Source organism: Erpetoichthys calabaricus, chromosome 6, assembly GCF_900747795.2.
Source record: "Erpetoichthys calabaricus chromosome 6, fErpCal1.3, whole genome shotgun sequence".
Taxonomy (NCBI): domain Eukaryota; kingdom Metazoa; phylum Chordata; class Cladistia; order Polypteriformes; family Polypteridae; genus Erpetoichthys; species Erpetoichthys calabaricus.
The window spans coordinates 215,067,136-215,086,818 of record NC_041399.2 but is presented as its reverse complement, the minus strand read 5'-3'; the positions used below and the strand labels follow the sequence as shown (position 1 = coordinate 215,086,818).

General features: G+C 41.2%; 1 protein-coding gene across 1 annotated transcript in view; it reads left to right on the top strand.

The window, feature by feature from the left end:
- The window catches only part of sycp2l (synaptonemal complex protein 2-like), a 106,262-nt gene that overhangs the window by 45,993 nt on the left and 40,586 nt on the right, over positions 1-19,683 (top strand). Inside the window, exons 15-21 of the mRNA XM_028790826.2 lie at positions 5,885-5,916; positions 6,224-6,263; positions 8,225-8,372; positions 8,469-8,512; positions 9,990-10,128; positions 10,983-11,014; positions 13,077-13,137. Coding sequence (XP_028646659.2) covers positions 5,885-5,916; positions 6,224-6,263; positions 8,225-8,372; positions 8,469-8,512; positions 9,990-10,128; positions 10,983-11,014; positions 13,077-13,137 — 496 coding nt within the window. The remainder of the gene's footprint in view (positions 1-5,884; positions 5,917-6,223; positions 6,264-8,224; positions 8,373-8,468; positions 8,513-9,989; positions 10,129-10,982; positions 11,015-13,076; positions 13,138-19,683) is intronic.

Below are 19,683 nucleotides of genomic sequence, written 5' to 3'. Positions count from 1 at the left end.
GGACCTTGATTTCTAAAGGAAATGCAAAGTTTACTTTCATCAGAGAACATAACTTTGGACCACTCAGCAGCAGTCCAAAGGCGAGACGCTTCTGACGCTGTCTCTTGTTCAAGAGTGTCTTGACACAAGGAATGCGACAGCTGAAACCCATGTCTCACATACGTCTGTGCCTGGTGGTTCTTGAAGCACTGACTCCAGCTGCAGTCCACTCTTTGTGAATCTCCCCCACATTTTTGAATGGGTTTTGTTTCACAATCCTCTCCAGGGTGCGGTTATCCCTATTGCTTGTCCACTTTTTTCTACCACATCTTGTCCTTCCCTTCGCCTCTCTATTAATGTGCTTGGACACAGAGCTCTGTGAACAGCCAGCCTCTTTAGCAATGACCTTTTGTGTCTCGCCCTCCTTGTGCAAGGTGTCAATGGTCATCTTTTGGACAACTGTCAAGTCAGCAGTCTTCCCCATGATTGTGTAGCCTACAGAACTCGACTGAGAGACCATTTAAAGGCTTTTGAGTTAATTAGCTGATTAGAGTGTGGCACCAGGTGTCTTCAATATTGAACCTTTTCACAATATTCTAATTTTCCGAGATACTGAATTTGGGACTTTCATTAGTTGTCAGTTATAATCCTCAACATTAAAAGAAATAAACATTTGAAATACATCAGTCTGTGTGTAATGAATGAATCTAATATACAAGTTTCACTTTTTGAATGGAATTACTGAAATAAATCAACTTTGTCATGATATTCTAATTTTATGACCAGCACCTGTATTTCGGGATGTGTTATTGTTTTTGTGTGTGGTGTTTTGAAGTTGAATGTTTATTAACTATTGTGTAATGTTGTGTTATATTAATTGCTCTGTTCTTTTCTACTTCCTGTATGGAGAGCCCAAGGAGGCAGGGGAAGGGGACAGTCCCAGTAGTATAAAGCAGGGGTCACCAACTCCAGTCCTGGAGGACCACCGTGGCTGCAGGTTTTCATTCTCACCCTTTTCTTAATGAGTGACCTGTTTTTGCGGCTAATTAACTCCTTTTCCGTTAATTTTCATTGACTTGCTCTTGAAGACTCAGACCCTTTAGTTGTTTCTTTTTCCTTATTTAGCAGTCAAACAATAATGAGATACAAAATAAACCAAAACAACTGCCGTCCATCATACAATATTTGAAAATAAAGAAAGATGAAGGTTTCAGGAATGTCGATCATCTCTGGTCCACAAAACATTTTAATAGCGCTCTTAGAAAAGAGAAAATCCACAATTTCGGAATTGTCTGCTAATGCACCATGAGAGCAGCAACAAGCCACAAAATTAAAGAATTGGTTTAATTAATGACAAGAATTAAAAGCTCTGCTTTTAACACCATCCTCCCTCACAAAATGGTGGGCAAGCTGCTAGCCCTGGGACTCCCGTATTCCACCTGTCTATGGATTAAAGACTTCCTGACAGACCGCACACAAAGGATTAGGGTGGGATCTCACATCTTCTCGGCCATCAGCACCAGCTCTCCTCAGGGGTGTGGGCTGAGCCCCCTGCTCTTCACGCTGTACACACATGACTGTGCCCCCGCCCACCATAGCAACATCCTCATCAAATTTGCAGACGACACCACTGTGGTGGGGCTCATCTCTGGGGAGGATGAATCCGCTAAAAGGGACAAAGTGGAGCGGCTGACAGCGTGGTGCACTGACAACAACCTGCTTCTGAACACAAATAAGACCAAGGAGCTCGTTGTGGACTTCAGGAAAAAGAAAACAAACATCAAACCACTCTACATCAGAGTGGACTGTGTGGAGAGGGTGTCAGACTTCTGCTTTCTGGGAGTCAACAACAACATTTATTTCTGTCACACATTTTCATACAAATAATGGAGCAAAAAGTGCTTTACACGATGAAGGAAAAAAAAGACAAAGTAATAATTAAAATAAGACAACACTAATTAACATCAAATAAGAGTAAGGTCCGATGGCCAGGGTGACAGAAAAAAAAAAAAAAAAACTCCAAACGGCTGGAGGAAAAAAAATAAAATCTGCAGGGGTTCCAGGTCATGAGACCACCCAGTCCCCTCTAGGCATTCTGCCTAACATAAATGATCAGTCCTCATTGCATTCAGGGTTCTCATGGAAGGACTTGATGATGACGGTCACATGGACTTCTGGCTTTTAATCCATCAATGTAGGAACATCATGGTGCTTTGATCAGGTGGTGGTGGTGCAGGTCGCCACCACAGAAAACCGGGAAAAGAAACAGAAGAGAGAGTAGGGGTTAGTACGATTTTGGAGGCACCATGAATAGTAATGATAGTTAATTGAATATACAGAGCATCAGGATTAAACTAAATTGAAGTTATGAGAGGGCCATGTTACAGTAATGTGTCCTCAGCAGTTTTTTTAAAGTGCTCCACTGTATTAGCCTGGTGAATTCCTATTGGCAGGCTATTCCAGATTTTAGGTGCATAACAGCAGAAGGCCACCCGCCTCACCACTTCTTTTAAGTTTAGCTCTTGGAATTCTAAGCAGACACTCAATTGAGGATCTAAGGTTACAATTTGGAGTATAAGATGTCAGACATTCCGATATATAAGATGGAGCGAGATTATTTAATGCTTTATAAACCATCAGCAGTATTTTAAAGTCAATTCTAAATGACACAGGTAACCAGTGTAGCGACATCAAAACTGGAGAGATGTGCTCGGATTTTCTTTTCCTAGTTAGGATTCTAGCAGCTGCATTCTGCACTCGTCGTAAACGATTTGTCTTTTTTTGGGTGGTCCTGAGAGGAGTGCGTTACAGTAATCTAGTCGACTGAAAACAAAGCGTGAACTCATTTCTCAGCATCTTTCAATGATATAAGAGGTCTAACTTTTGCTATGTTTCTTAAGTGAAAAAATGCTGTCCTAGTGATCTGATTAATATGCAATTTAAACTTCAGGTTAAATTCTTTACCTCCGTCTTGACTTTTAATCCTAATGCATCAGGTTTATTTCTAATAACCTCATTACATCCATTATTGCCAATCACTAAAATTTCTATTTTCTGTTTAGTTAGCTTGAGAAAATTACTATTCATCCATTTAGAAACACAAGTAAGACATTGTGTTAGTGAATCAAGAGAATCGGGGTCATCAGGCGCTATTGATAAATACAGCTGTGTGTCATCAGCATAGCTGTGGTAGCTCACGTTGTGCCCTGAGATAATCTGACCTAACGGAAGCATGTAGATTGAGAAGAGCAGCGGACCCAGTATAGAGCCTTGTGGAACACCATATAGGATATCATGTGTCTTTGAGTTGTAATTACCACAACTAACAAAGAATTTTCTACCTTCCAGGTAGGATTCAAACCAATTTAAGACCCTGCCAGAGAGGTCCACCCATTGATTAAAGCGATTTCTAAGTATCAAATGAGCACTCATATCTAAGAGGATGAGAACAGATAAATGGTCTCTGTCTGCATTTACACGCAAATCATTGACTACTTTAACGAGTAGCAGTTTCTGTGCTGTGATTTGTTCTAAAACCCAACTGAAACTTATCAAGAACTAGATGAGTACAAGGGGGAAAAAAAAATAAAATGTAGTCTATATGTTTTTAAACAGTAAAACATTAACATTTAAGAAGTAAAGATATATTGAGCACACCTAGAGTCGTTTCGGGTAAACTACATTTTAAAGGCGCTATAACACAACAGGTAAGTAGTACTAACGGCAGCTAAAACGTATTTGGATTATCTCTCGGTAGTAGATCCCTTGTGAAAGGCGCTACACGACTGCTGTGGTATAGAAATTGCATTTTCTATGTGATCGTCCAAATTTCTGCTTGACGACCTTGCACTACGTGCCTGTGATTTACTTCTTAAAATAATTCATCGCAAAAGGAACCTTGGATGCTGCGGGGTTTTAGTGACCCGAACTCACCTTAAGGGACAGAAAGTAGTAGTGCAGGGTAATTTACAAACAGAGTCCTGCTTCGATGGCGCCAATTACACTCATTCACAAAGATTTCCACTCTCCCAGGAGCCGACGGGGCACTTGAAGTGTCACAGTGTGAGAAGAGAGGACGCTGCCCGAAACTGTGAAGCTCTCAATACCCCGCGGAGAAGCCTGACATTCCGCACCTCCCAGCGTCCACTTTGTTTTCACGCACATCGTTTACAGCTCGCCACAGTTAAAAAGTAGAAAGATGCAAAGCTATTTTCCCTCATCGCTTCTACTATCAAGTACTGCCAACTTAAAAAAAGTTACAATGTGGCAGTTTCCGCGACAGTCACGTGGACGAATAAATAAAACTTCTCTGTCAGAACGCGCCTGGCGGCGGACAGCTCAGCGCTGTAGTCCAGACAGGAAGGCTGGGAGAGGACGACACGGGGTGTACTTCTATGGGATAGATCGGCGTGTTTGTGTTTACTTCTTTTCAATATCAGTAAAATAACTGTCATACAAATAATTCGTAAAGACGATATAAAAATGGTGTCCACAAACAAAGTGATTAGTTCCTGTATTATAATATGTTCTGTGGTCCGTTTCATACGTAATTTCCATATCGCGTGGTCCTACGTAATTTCCGTTTCATACGTAATTTCCATATTGCGTGGTCCTACGTAATTTTCGTTTCATATGTAATTTCCATATCGCGTGGTCCTACGTAATTTCCGTTTCATACGTAATTTCCATATCGTGTGGTCCTACGTAATTTCCGTTTCATACGTAATTTCCATATTGCGTGGTCCTACGTAATTTCCGTTTCATACGTAATTTCCATATCGTGTGGTCCTACGTAATTTCCGTTTCAAACGCGAAAAGAATTTTATATATATATAGATTGCAGGTTTATTGAGGTGGCCATTTAGCTGCATAATGACTTGACTGCCTTCTCTAAAATTTTACTTAAGAACGCAGGTCCACATCATGGAAGACCTGTCCTGAGGTGTGAACACAGCTAAGCTGGCTAAGAGAGTCGTCAGGAAAAATAACATCCCCCAAAAACTGCTGGTGTCCTCCTTCTATCGCTGCTCTATCGAGAGTGTCCTGTGCTACTGCCTTTGCGTGGGGTTTTCCAGTGCAGAGGAAAACACTTCAGCGGATCGTAAAGACTGCCCAGCAGATCATCGGCTGATCTTTACCCTCTCTGGATGAACTGCACAGCTCTCGCTGCCTCAGGAAAGCGGAACATATCTTGAAGACTCCTCACACCCCGCTCGTGACATGTTCCAACTGTTGCCATCAGGCAAAAGATAGAGGAGCATCAAAACAAAGACTAATAGACTGAATACCAGTTTCTACCCTGCTGCTATTAGGGCACTGAATGCCACCTAATCACCTCCAATGCAGCAGTGGAATAGATGACATCTTGTGCCATAGTGTTCATGTGCAATTAAGGTCTTATGTTGAATGTTTGTGTTCTACCTTATTTCTTCTTATCCTTTTATCCTTTTTTTTTAATTATATTTTATTTATATTTTGACATCGCAGGGACTGCACCTAATTTCGTTGTATTTGTTACAATGACAATAAAGATATTGTGATTCTGATTCTGAAGAATTGGCACCTCATTAAGCAGCTGGTTGGAGTGAAATTGGTTGGAGTTTGAGGCCCTGACTTAGGTGGTCTTCTGTTGGTTCCCTCACTTCACAATTAATTTCTGTTTGGGTGCCATTTAAGGAAAGAAATGAAGCAATTCAGGGGAGCAAATCTTAAAAAAGCAATTCAATTAAAACGAACTCCCAAGAAATTTCATTAGCAGCATAAACAGGGCATTCATTTATAAAAAGCCACAGTGGTCATCCAGGACCAGACTTGGAGACCCCTGGTATAAATGGTCAGCCATCTTTTCTGATGTTCTCTTTTTGCCAGACTTGTTGTCTTATGTGTATATTTCCTCATCTTCTAGGAGAAAAAGTACGAGCCGACACCATCAGAAAGGTATCTAAATGTTCCACGGATTCTGTTCATCACTAAGTAAGAGATCGAGAATGCTGTTTGTGCTCCAACTCCCTAATTTATAGTGTTCAGTGGAATCTGAAATGAGACATTTATTTATTTATTTATTTATTTTTAAATGTAAAGTGACATTCCCAAATCAGCTTCATCAAATTTGAAAGGTGTGGGGAGTACAAAGCCTCTCCTAACAGCATTGGGCACAAAGCATACAATTTACTAGAGCAAATTAAAAGATAAGCTTGAAACATGGTGACAACTGGTCTTTATTCTTCTTATTTTTTTTCTTTAGGTTAATGCAAGCATCAATAAAAGAAAGGGAGCCTCAAAAGGTGAGCAACCAAAAATGATTTGGAATTACCTTCTGTTTTTCCCTGTCATACTTTTTATTAGTGACTGGCCACATTACCTGCCCAAGTACAGCTAAGAGAATGAATTAAAATAAATAAATCAAATCTATCCGGTCCTACATGTACCTTCAGTATCCCTGTGTATCTGAACTGCTCTTGACCGGCGCTCCGCCCCACACTCTTCTGTAAAGCCCACTTCTCAGTCGTTGCCATTTTCAGGCGCCCTGCTGCCCTCCTGTCCCTTTTCACACTTTGTGTCTTTGAAGGCGACTCTCAGTGTGCCTCCTATGCCTTTTCTTCTTCTCCTTGTGTTTCTCCACTTTTAGTCACATCACCTTTGCCAAACTGACCAATCCGATTGCCCACTGGGGCCGGATGTACACACAGACCTTAGCGTTTTAGTACCTATTTAGATAAGTGAGACAACAGAATTTTTGTTCTGCATACAGTTTCATGTGTTTGCCCCTAAAATTCATTTGCATGCAATTTCCCAATTGTATAAAGTAACTGAACTGGATTTTGTTGAAACTCCTTTCTGGAACCAGAAAAATCCTGAGCCCATTCCAAAAGGTGGTGTTGGCAAGTAATCTGCATATCATGTACATGACCGGCTTCACAGAAATGAACACCAGTTTGGCTTAATCCAGGTTTTCTGGAATGAAATTAGCCTGATTTCTGTGAATCCCCATTTATTTTAGACAGATTTCACACTAGCCCTGCTTTTTTGGAAAAGACCCAAGAAGCTCTGTTAGAGTCAGCATTAGGGTCCCTGTCACCTCCCTGATCTAAGGCCCTTCTTGCCTGGTTACACATTTTGGCGAGATGGACAACTCTAGGAGTCCTGGTGGCTCTAAACTTCTTCCATTCCACAGTTCTTGTCCTGGGAACACTCAACACTTGAGGAATGGTGTCATCCCCTTTTCCTCATCTACACATCACCACGATTTGATTATGGAGGTCTTACAGAGAGCTCCTTGGTCTTCATGGCCTGTTTTGTTTATTTTTTCACCCTATACAATTTATTTTTCGTATACCCCTTGAGGTCAGAGCACAGAGTCAGCCATTATACAGCCCCCCTCGAGCAACTGCAGGTTAAGGGCCTTGCTCAAGGGCCCAATGGAGTAGGATCCCATTTGGTAGTAACAGGGATTCAAACCAGCAACCTTCTGGATGCCAACACAGATCCTTAGCCTCAGAGCCACCTTTTTGTCCTGACCTGCTGTGTGTATTGTGTGAGCTCCCATACGTGGGTGTCTTTCTAAATGACGTCCAGTCAGAGGTGGCCTTAGGGGTGTGCGGGGCCAAGGGCTGACCAACCCCACGTGGGGCCGGTTACGTCAAACGCTGTTACCGGTATGTGTGGACTGTAGAAACTTGTGCGCGAAATTAATATTAAAATCATTAAAATTAATCATTAAAATTAATGATGTCTCAGTTTTTTTTTATTTTTAATAAATTTGCAAAAACCTCAAGTAAACTTTTTTCACGTTGTCATTATGGGGTGTTGTGTGCAGAATTCTGAGGAAAAAAATGAATTTAATCCATTTTGGAATAAGGCTGTAAGATAACAAAATGTGGAAAAAATGATGCGCTGGGAATACTTTCCGGATGCGCTGTATAATAGACAGATGTTTCCCAGTAATATTTCTGAATATTATTAATTAGAAATCTACACATTGTGCACTGTAAGCTTGCTCTTGTGGCCTCAAGAGTCAAGGTTTTCAATTGTCAAAAAGACCAAAATGTGCCCAGGAGGAGAGCATCTGGACACCCGTCGTGTGATTTCAGTAGCGTTTTTGGTTGGTCGTCTTCTCTCTTTCTAATCCTGCAACTCCTAGACATCATTTCCGATTTTGAAAGAGTCTTTTCTTTCACATCCATTCTACTGTTTCCCTCATTCTGCTGTTCCTCGTTGGCTCACCACTTCTTCATTCTGATTTCAGCCTTGGTATTATAAGAGTGCGTTCTTGGAGAGCGATACCAGCGTGGCTCAGAGTGAGAAGAGCTCGGATGCCGAATTCAAGCACAAGACGCCATTAAAGCTGGTGGAGTACAGCCGGAAAAAGCCCAAGGCTAAGCCGAAAGTGAAAGGTACAGTAGGGCATGAAGAGAGAGGGAGATGGGGGAGGGGGGTCAGGGCATCAATAGGCGGGCACTAACGGGTTTTGTTTGAATTTGCACTTTTAGCAGCTTCGCCGTACAGCAGCGCTGATGAACAAGCTTCTCTGAAGGTAAGTGAGCAACCCTGGCTGAATTTCATTTTAATTAGATGATTTTTGAGCTTTACTGTCACACATGTGATAGATACTTTATTAATCCCAAGGGGAAATTCACTTACTCCAGCAGCACCTTACTGATACAAAAAACAATACTAAATTAAAGATTGATAATAATGCAGGTTAAAAACAAAGAAAAATAAAAGTAGAAAAGTACACATACAGTCATACACAGAGCTGCTGAAAAGGCTGCCACTCTTGATGACGGTGGCCTTTAAAACGTGACAGCCACCTGGGCCGTGTATATTGTCATCTGTCCCTTTCTGTGATGGACTGGGGTCAAGTCGAGGGTGGATTGTCTTGTTGCTCCTGGTGTTGCATCCTGCTACTACTTTTTAAAATTTTTATTCTGGCATTTATTTATCAAATTATTATTTTAAGTTTTTTTTTTAAGGTCGACATCAATTTTTTTTTCCTCATGTGCCGCCATTTTACAATTGATGCAGTGATGGACGCGCAACATCATCAGTCATCATCCAATATGTTTTGAATGCCATAAGAAACTTTTACAAGCTCCTGCTGTATTTGCCCATTTACCTTTTACATTTTCTACTTTTCGCTATCATCATGACGTATTTTATTTTTAAATTTGCTGTTTAGCATTGGTGCTCCGTGTTTTGTCTTAAGTCAGTGATGTTTTGTTTTTTCAGATTTAATTTTTTTGTTTTCCTTATTGCCATTTTAAATCTCCAGAGGTCGGTGTTTTATAAGTTGGGAGCATACACTGATAGCACATTGCTGCACCCACCATATAACGAACAGTGTGTTTGCACTAAAATGTTGCGTATGCCTGTAGCCACGCTCACATCGAGATATATAAAAACTAAACTCGGCATAACGCTATGCACATTTTCAAAGCAGCCTCGGACCAAGCGTACGCACATTTCTGCTCGTCAAAGCAGTGCTACTGTTTCTGTCTGGTTTCCCTTTCTTTCTTTTTTAGATTCGCATTCGTGCCACGGGCTTCATCAAGCACGCGGAAATGAATTGCATATTGTTTACAAGTTTAAGGCACTTGATTGTAATCATTCTGTAACAATACAATGGTGCGCAGAATGGACAAACTATTCCAACTATCATGGCTGCTTTAGCATCATTAGAAGACATCACAAATGGAAGAATTAGAAGAGAGCGCGTATTTAGAGATCCTTCTGATTTCCCAGTCCCATGACGACGACTGGCTTCTAAGTCGATTTTGATTTCCAAGAGCTATCTGTCCTCTTGAATGCAAATGATCATCAAAAGTAACATTGACATAAATAACTCAAAAAGAACATGAAACAGGGAAGGAACCCAGGCCAAAACTGCCATGTCTGCGATGGGTGGGTTCTTAGCTGGTTCTTTTAGGCTCCAGCCTGCTTTCACGGTCCACCTAATGTCACCAGAACATTTCAGTTTTTTCTTCTAACTAATATTATAAACTTTTTTTCAGACGCAGCATTCAACCCCAAAACTGCCCGAGTCTTTAAAAGACAAAGAAAGCGGCCCCTCAACAGAGTTGTCCTTTCAAGCTGAAAATCCGCCAACCATTTCAGCATTATTGACGCCTGTGTCAGGGCCATTATTGGATGGTGAGTTACGTTTTTGTGTCACTATTTCACAAACTGAATCAAAGTTCGGCATTTAACTGATGTGCCTGTAGGGACACTGAGGGTACGGTGGCACGTATGACAGAGAGGGCGAAATCTGGGATGAGAAAGGTGCGATAAACATTAGACCGCCCCACTTCTAAAGACTTGCGTCTCTGGCAGAAGCACTGGAAATTTTTACTCTGATCTGGGACGCTTGAATATTAGTCAAAGAATTGAACGTTCAAATGTCAGTAAATTATCACATTAAAATAAAGTTGGAAAAAAAATCTCATAATGGGGAGGCGAGTTTTAGCAATCTAAGGTGTCTTTGCTTTGCACCCATCCCCACGATAATGCGGTTTTCGACGGATCTCGATGTCTTAGGGTCCCCTGATACTGAAAACATTGATTGGTGTGTCTGTGTGTCACAGTTTCTTGAGGATGATCAAGACTTAAAACAACAGGATGGAAGAAAACCAAACTCGAAACTTCAGCCTGTAATGAGATTATGATGTGCTGATTCGTTTTTGAGCCAAAGTGTGCACTGTAGATGAACCGTAATTCTGCAATTAATTATGAATTCTTCTTGCCAATTGCTATCGTAATGACTATTTTATGATCAGAAAGATCAGCATCAGAACGGTAAATAATTACTGAAATGTTATCGAATAGTTCAGGTAACTTGGTTTCTAGAACTCAAAGCCTAGTGACACTCGCGTCTGAATTTTTACTGGGGTTAGGGTTAACCCTAACCCTTATATTGCTTCTAAGCATTTCAGTTCAGTTTTAAATACATATCGGATCATTAAAGTTATAGTCTAATTTTATGTCCTTTCTTAACTTTGATTTTCCAGAAAGTAAATTTGAAGAAATTTCTCCAATAAAGGTAAGTATTGTCTCGCGTCTGTTTTGAAACGTGCCTCAGTTTTTAACTTTTAACAGTGATGCAATCTAGATTGAACTCTTTATTTTTGGTAAATTTACAAAAAAAAATGCTTTCTCATTCTGTGGTATTGAGTTTTGCTTAATGAGGGGAAGAAATTTTATTTAAGCAATTTTAGTACAAGGCTGCAACTAAACAAAATATGGAAAAAAGTGAAGGGTCTGAATCCTTTCTGAAGGCCCTGTAGACCCTTGTGTTACTTAACCCCCCATAATATAAACTTATCATCCATTTTTTTCAGAAAAAGATTATGTACCCAATGCATACAGTTCATTCTCAAATACATATATATTCTGAAAGAAAAAGATCTCATCTTTACTTTCATGTAACTAACGTGTCTTGAAGTGAAGTATGCTGAAGTTATGGCCAGTTATCTCTGAGTTGCAGGAACCCAAGAGACACGAGGCTGAGTTTATTAACCTCCTAGATGTAGACCAAGAGTGTATCTGAGGCTTGGAATTCTATGTTTAAAAAAGGGGATAATCGCGAGTGTCTCTTGGGGTTTGCTGTATTGTTCACATGTCCAGTGTTTAAGGATACGTTTGCTGTTTTTCAAGTCAGTTATCTCTTCACAAACATGGTATATGTGCATTTGCCTCATCAAATTGCATTCTAAAGTTAACATTTTCTTGTCCTTCTTCTGTCTGCTCCTATTAGGGGTCACCACAGCGGATCATCTTGTTCCATATTCTCCTGTCCTCGTCATCTTGCTCTGTCACTCCCACTACCTGCATGTTCTCTCTCACCATATTCATAAATCTTCTCTTAGGTCTTCCTCTTTCCTGGCAAGCTCTATCCTTGGCACCCTTTTCCCAATATTCCCAGCCTCGCTTCTCTGCACACGTCCAAACCAACGCAATCCCACCTCTCTGACTTCTAACCGTCCCACCTGAGCTGACCCTCTAATGTCCTCATTTCTAATCCTGTTCATCCTTGTCACACCCAACGCAAATCTTAACATCTTTAACACGGCCAGCTCTGTCTCCTGTGCCACCGTCTCCAACCCATAAAACATAGCTGGTCTCACTACTGTTCTGTAGACGTTCCCTTTCACTCTTGCTGATACCCGTCTGTCACAAATCACTCCTGACACTCTTCTCCACCCATTCCACCCTGCCAGCACTCTCTTTTTTACTTCTCCTCCACAATCCCATTACTCTGTACTATTAATCCCAAGTATTTAAACTCCTCCACCTTCACCAACTCTACTCCCTTCATCCTCACCATTCCACTGACCTCCCTCTCATTCACACACATGTATTCGGTCTTGGTTGTCCTACTGACTTTCATTCCTCTCCTCTCCTTTCATATCTCCATGTCTCCAGGGTCTCATCAGCCTGCTCCCTACTATCACTGCAGATCACAATATCAGCAGCAAACATCACAGTCCACGGGGACTCCTGTCTAATCTCATCTGTCAACCTGTCCATCACCATTGCAAATAAGAAAGGGCTCAGAGCTGATCCCTGATGTAATCCCATCTCCGTCATTCCTACCGCAGACCTCACCACAGTCACACTTCTCTCGTACATATCCTGTACCACTCTCTTACATTTCTTCCACTCCCGACTTCCTCACACAACTCCTCTCAATGCCCCCTGTCATATGCGTTCTCCAGGTCCACAAAGACACAATTCAACCCCTTCTGGTTTTCTCTAAACTTCTCCATCAACACCCTCAGAGCAAACATCACACCTGTGGTGGTCTTTCTTGGCATGAAACCATCCTGCTGCTCACTAATCATCACCTCCCTTCTTACCTGATCTTCCACTACTCTTTCCCATAACTTCATGCTGTGGCTCATCAATTTTATCCCCCTGTAGTTACTACTGCTCTGTACATCCCCCTTATTCTTACAAATCGGTCCCAGTACACTTCTGTTCCACTCCTCAGCCATCTTCTCACTTCTCAGTGGAGTTGATATGCCTTCAAATAAAGTTTAGTCAAATCACAGCATATCTGAATATTTGTTTTCCTATACCTTTTGATTCTTCCACCCTTACAGGAGTCTTTACCTGCTAACTACTACAGTGATGACTTCAAGAAAAGAAAATCTACTGCAGCAGGTAAAGCTCAAGAATCCCACAATTTCGGGTTGCCAAACCATAACTAGTAAGCCTAAGAGACTGACAATTCTGTCTCAGTGGAGCACTCTGGGAGCTTTCTAATCATAAGCAGCCATGTTTTTGTGGCCCACCCAGGGTTTTAGATTTGGCTTAGGTTTATATTTAATATCTTTTGTTTTATAAGTTTTCATCTCTTGTTATTAATTGTAAATTTTTTGTCTTTGTATTTATGCAATTTCAGAATTTTTATGGTTACAGTGTTCATTAAATTTTATGTGCCCTGCCTCCACTATGTGGAGCTTAAGGAGTCTGGGCCACCGGCTAAGGTTACTGACCAGCTTAGCTTGAGAAAGCTCAGCAGCTTTAGCATTGCTCTCTTTGGATTTCCTGGCTTTTGACCCCAGTTTCTCCTTTTTATGATTGGAATACTTATTTATTTTTTTAATCTGTTTTTCTTTGTTATTTTGAAAGTTCTGATATTCATCATTTCAGTTACCAGGATAACCTGGGATGGCCCTTTAACCTCAAATTCCTTCTCTTCTATTACGCATATGAGCATCTGTAAGCTGTATTGTATTCATATCTCCTCTCTCCTTATTACTCCAGCATTTCTTTGGCCCACCTCTAAGCTTCTTAGTGCCCACCGATCGATCAGGAGTTTTCCTTCACCCAGTTGGCGTCATTTATTTGCATCACATACCCATCTGAGGTGGCACTCCCCTGTAAGGTTCAGTATGTCTTTCAGTCGCACATCACACATCCAGTTTATCATGCACATCTCCGATGTCTCGAACTTCCTCAGGTCTCTGTACCATACAGCATAGAGGCACACACAAGTGGAAGGAATTCTCCATTTTGTTTTAAATGAAGTCCCCTTGGACTTTAGTAGAGGTAAACGTTTGGCAACCACACCTCAGACTGGTGGTCTCTGCTAAATCTGCCCCACCAATAGAGCCTTGAATATCCCAGAGATAACAAAACGTATCGACCCACCCAAATTTTACATCCCCTTCAATCACTGAGTCTGCTGTGTCAATGACCATTTGTGTGGTCCCACTGATATTAATTAAAAATATTGTAGATATTATAACACACAACTCCCAAAAAATGCACACTGCCACCAACATCGTGCCCAGATAACAAAACAGACGTTTTTACATGTGTGTAAAGAAAAAGCAGGACAAAGTCAAAGATTTGGGGCACCTTGAAGTCAACCCCATTATTATTAAGAGACTTAATAAACAAACGTGTATAGAGTGCAAAAAAAAACATTAATCGCCCTGACTTCTGTCTTGGGTAGATTGTCCAAGATGGTGGCTTCTCCAGATTTCAGGAATTCTGGGAAGAAGAGGTGTGTCCAGGAGGACAGATTCCAGAAGTGATGTCAGAAATGGAACGACATCAGTCTTCCATTCTGCATAAAGAGAAGAAGACAGGTCGTTCGTACATAGTGCCATCTTCTGTCTTGGCAGAGAATTACAGTCAGCTAAGCCATTCAAGCTGTTTTCCATGCGTTTGACAAGTGCGTTTTCTGTATTTTGGGTTTTGGACTTCAGCAAGTTCATTTTATTTATTTTACATTTGGAATTAAGTTTACAAAATTCAATTTTATGAACGTCTTTGTTTTCTTTACAAAGTCATCTGACTGCGATCATCATGGTGATGACATAACAGAAGTGTATAAACACGCCGGTGATCACACTATGTGTTATCCATCAGCGGGTAAACATTTTCTCAAAACTTCTTTGTCAAACAGACCCTAGCGGTAGAGTTTCGACTTTTTGTCTTTGACTCTCGAGTAACTTCTGCTCCTCTTGATTCCAAGTCAACTGGTTTGGTTTCATCTCACAGATTTGATAGTTTGCTGCCCCAGACCACGTCTTAGTTTCTGTAATCACAATAATTCTGTTAGGGTTTTTGGTTTCCATTTGTATGTTGTGGAGACTGGCTCGGACACAGACAGGCAGACACGTTCATGTCACCCAACACACGTTTATTATACATTATATTTACAGTTATAGTGCACAATCCAGTGCCAAAGCACCATTCACCCTTCCACAAGTCCTGGCCACAACACAATGCCTTTCTCTTTCTCTCTGGTCCGCCTCCACTCCTCTCCAACACGCTTCGTCTTCTTCCTCCCGACTCTCGCCTTGACTGGAGGGAGTCGGCCCCTTTTATATGCCCCGGATGGGTTCCAGGTGCATCCTCAGGGTCTCCATAGCCACACCCCTGTGTGGTGGAAGCTCCCATGGTGAAGCCGGAAGTCCACCGGGTGTCCTTAAGTTTCTTCCCCCCAGCACTTCCCGGTGTGGCGGAAGTACTGAGGGCCAACGCTCCCGAGGCATCGGGGCGCCCCCTGGTGGTGACCACGGGCCCCTACAGGGTTGAGCTTCCAAGCGCCGTACCCGTGGTCCCCAAAGCCACCAGGGAGGACGCCCCCTCGTGTCCTGGAGGAGGCACAAGCCCTCCTCCACTCCTCCTAGGCACCACAATGTTTTGTATGCTTAAATTTCTGAGAACTTTTATCTTTTACTGAATTTATTAAATGTATGTGACATTCCATACAATCGACTCAAACTTAACCAAACTTAATTCAGTGCAGTTCTAACCCATGAGAACGAGAGGAAGCCAAACAGCCAAAGTAAAACTTGGAGAGCAGGAAAGAGGGAAGGGAGTCCTTCTTCCCAATATAAATGATTATTCTGAAATTTTATTAATTAGATCCTGCCAAGTTTTTAAAAAATTTTGAACGGATTGTCTAAGTGAGAATTACATTTTTTCCATTTTCAAATAGTATATAACATCAGTTGCCCACTGACTTAAGAGATGGGTTAGGATTCTTCCAGTTGAGCAACATAAGTCTGCCTTCTAGTAGTGAACTAAAGGCCATTAAAGTCTGTTTGTCCTTCTCCACTTTAAGCCCCTCTGTGTGCCCCCCCCCAAACACGACTGTTAATAGATTAGGAGGGATTGTGACACCAAGGCCCCCAGATAGGCATTTTGGTCCAGAATGATGTTAATTTGGTGCAGGCCCAAAACATGTGGCCCAATGAGGCTGGAGCTCGATTGCAATGTTCGCAGATTGGATCTCAGCCTAGTAACATTTTGGACAATTTTAAACAAGATGGATGTGTTCGATAAAAGGTTTTAAGTTGAATGATTGAATGCTATGGAGCTCGAATGAATTCTGGGCATGGCTGCCTTCCACTCCTTTTCTGAAATGTTCAGTGAGAGATCATTTTCCCACTGTACTCTGGGATCTTTAAAAGGAAGAGACTTTAAAATGTTTTTATATATTAGAGAAATGCTGTCTGAGTCTTCAAGACTAATCAAGATCTCTTCTGGAATAGAAATAGGTGGGAGGTGAAGAAAATTGGGCAGATTTGGTTTAGCAAAGTTTCAAATTTGGAGAAAATGGCGTTGATGAGAAGCTAAATTTGGAGTGTAATTGTTCATAAGATGCAAAGCGATTCTTTATATACAAATCTTTAAATGATTTAATCCCATATGTTTTCCAAACATTAAAAATTGTGTAAGTTTGAAAGGGTAGAAAAAGGAGACTATCATGTAGATGTGCCACAGATAAAATATTCTCTAACTTGAAGTGCTTCCTACATTGGTGAATGAAGGACAATTGGGCTGTTAGTATGTTGACGATCCTCTCGTATTTACTGGGGCACAAAGCAAGGAATATACAGAGGTACTGCAGGATTTCATTTCTTTTGCAGACCAAGCCGATAGATAGATAGACAGATACTTTATTAATCCCAAGGGGAAATTCCCATACTCCAGCAGCAGCATATTAATAAAAAACAATATTAAATTAAAGAGTGATAACAATGCAGGTATAACGGACAATAACTTTGTATAATGTTAATGTTTACCCCACCTGGTGGAATTGAAGAGTCTCATAGTGTGGTGGAGGAACGATCTCCTCAGTCCGTCAGTGGAGCAGGACGGTGACAGCAGTCTGTCGCTGAAGCTGCTCCTCTGTCTGGAGATGATCCTGTTCAGTGGATGCAGTGAATTCTCCATGATTGACAGGAGTCTGCTCAGCGCCCGTCGCTCTGCCACGGATGTCAAACTGTCCAGCTCCATGCCTACAATAGAGCCTGCCTTCCTCACCAGTTTGTCCAGGCGTGAGGCGTCCTTCTTCTTAATGCTGCCTCCCCAGCACACCACCACATAGAAGAGGGCACTCGCGACAACCGTCTGATAGAACATCTGCAGCATCTTATTGCAGATGTTGAAGGACGCCAGCCTTCTAAGGAAGTATAGTCGGCTCTGTCCTCTCTTGCACAGAGCATCAGTATTGGCAGTCCAGTCCAGTTTATCATCCAGCTGCACTCCCAGGTATTTATAGGTCTGCACCATCTGCACACAGTCACCTCTGATGATCACGGGGTCCATGAGGGGCCTGGTCCTCCTAAAATCCACCAACAGCTCCTTGGTTTTGCTGGTGTTCAGTTGTAGGTGTATGTGTTCATCTATTTGTTTTTATAGCTTGCGTATTTGCCACCCAGCAATAAAACTGAAAGTTGGGTAGTGCCATGCCACCTTCTGATTTAGGTCAATGTAGGGTTGCCCTTTGGCTGCGCGGATGTTTTGAAATCCAAATAAATGAAGTTATAACTGAATCTAATTTCTTTAAAAAAATGATTTGTTAATGTATATGGGGATGTTTTGAAATAGAAATAGAAGCTTAGGGAGGACTTTCATCTTGGTCGTGTTAAACAAGACATGCAGATATGGTCTACTCTCCATCTTACTTTAGCTGCGAGAATGAACATTTTGTTGAAAAAGATCTTTGTGTTTTCTTGTCATATTTACCCCTAGGTAGGTAGGTAGGTAGGTATCTATCTATCTATCTATCTATCTATCTCTCTCTCTCTCTCTCTCTCTAGAAAATTCACTGGATAAAGGTGCACTTTTGTTCACATTAATTTTGAATTCAAGTATCTTTTGAATTCTGCTAGTGCAGAATTTCTGAGAGCTGACACTCGCGTTTTGGTCAATTAGACCAGTGTTCTTCAACCTTTTTATACCTGCGGACTGGTGAAAATAGGATAAATATTTCGCGGACTGGCTGAAAGCTAAGACACAAATCAAAACCAATATAGATAGTATTTTATTATTATATAGTTATATGCTATACAGTTATACAATTACAATTTTTTAGTGTGACATCTGCTGCTGCTTCTTTGTTAGAAAATTTGATATACGTGGCTGCAGAGTCGTTTCTGAGAGACGAAGCGCTGCATTAACATCCATTTGATTTCTCTGTTCGGTTTTTATTATTGACATGGCTGAAAAAGTCTTTTTTTCGCACAAATAGGAAGTCAAAAAAATGACCAATAATTTGATAGCTTTGTAACTCAAAGATGGATATTCTTTTTCTAGCGATTTCCAAAACTGAGACAATGATTGCATTTTATGTCTGGACACCAGAGTGACATCAGAAGACCACTCGATCAGCTTTTCTTTTTCACGAGGATCAAGTGCACATGACTTTATATCTTCCAAGAATGGATTATTAACCCAGAGGTTATCTTTACGAGAATCCTCATTTTCAGAGAAATAATTATTAAAATTTTCAGCTAATGCTCTTAAATGTTGACTTATTTTGTTAAGTTTGACTTTCTGGTTGACATCGGCAGCAATCAAAAATTCTTCCAAAAGTGGTAACCTTTCTATATCTTCCTCTTGTAAGCTACTATTCTAAAGAGCTAGCTTCTTTTTGAATGCATCCATTTTATTTCTTAAAGTAAAAATATTTGTATGTGACCACTGCAGAGAAATATTAACTTTATTGAGCAGACTGAATACGTCCGCCATGTAAGCAAACTTTGCCAGCCATTTTTCATTCAACAAAGGCTCCAGTTCAGATTTTCGCTCTCGCAAAAACTACTTTACTTCTTCCCTCAGTTCGAAAAGGCGCGAAAGAACCCTTCCTCTCAATAACCACCTCACTTCTGCATGGAGAAGGAGATGTTGGTGGTGTGAAGTCCATGCTCTCACATAGTGTCGTGAAGAGCCTTGAGTTCATAGCTCGTCTACGAATTTCATTAATAATCTTCACCGTGTCATTCATCAGGTGGTTAGTTCAGTAGAAAGCTTCTTTGCAGCTAGGTGCTCTCGGTGGATCATACAGTGACTGGACAAAACTTCAGGGTGCGCGACTTCTTTTATTCTCGCAGCTACTTCTGAGCGACGTCCAGTCATGCTTGCAGCACCGTCAGTACACAATCCGACGCATTTGCTCGTCTAAGCCCTGCGCTTGAAAATACTCATCAAGAGTATTAAATATTTCTGAACCAGTGCTTCGTCCAGGTAAGTCAAGACAACAAAGAAGTTCTTCCCTTATGTCTTTATCTTCACTATACCTCACGAAGCAAAGTAGGATAACATGATTACTCATGTCAGTTGATTCATCATGTTGAATCGCAAAACATCTCGATTTCTTCATCCCTTCTACAACTTGATTTTCAATATCGGTAGCCATCTCAACAATTCTTCTTGTAATGGTGGTGTCCGAAAGCGTTA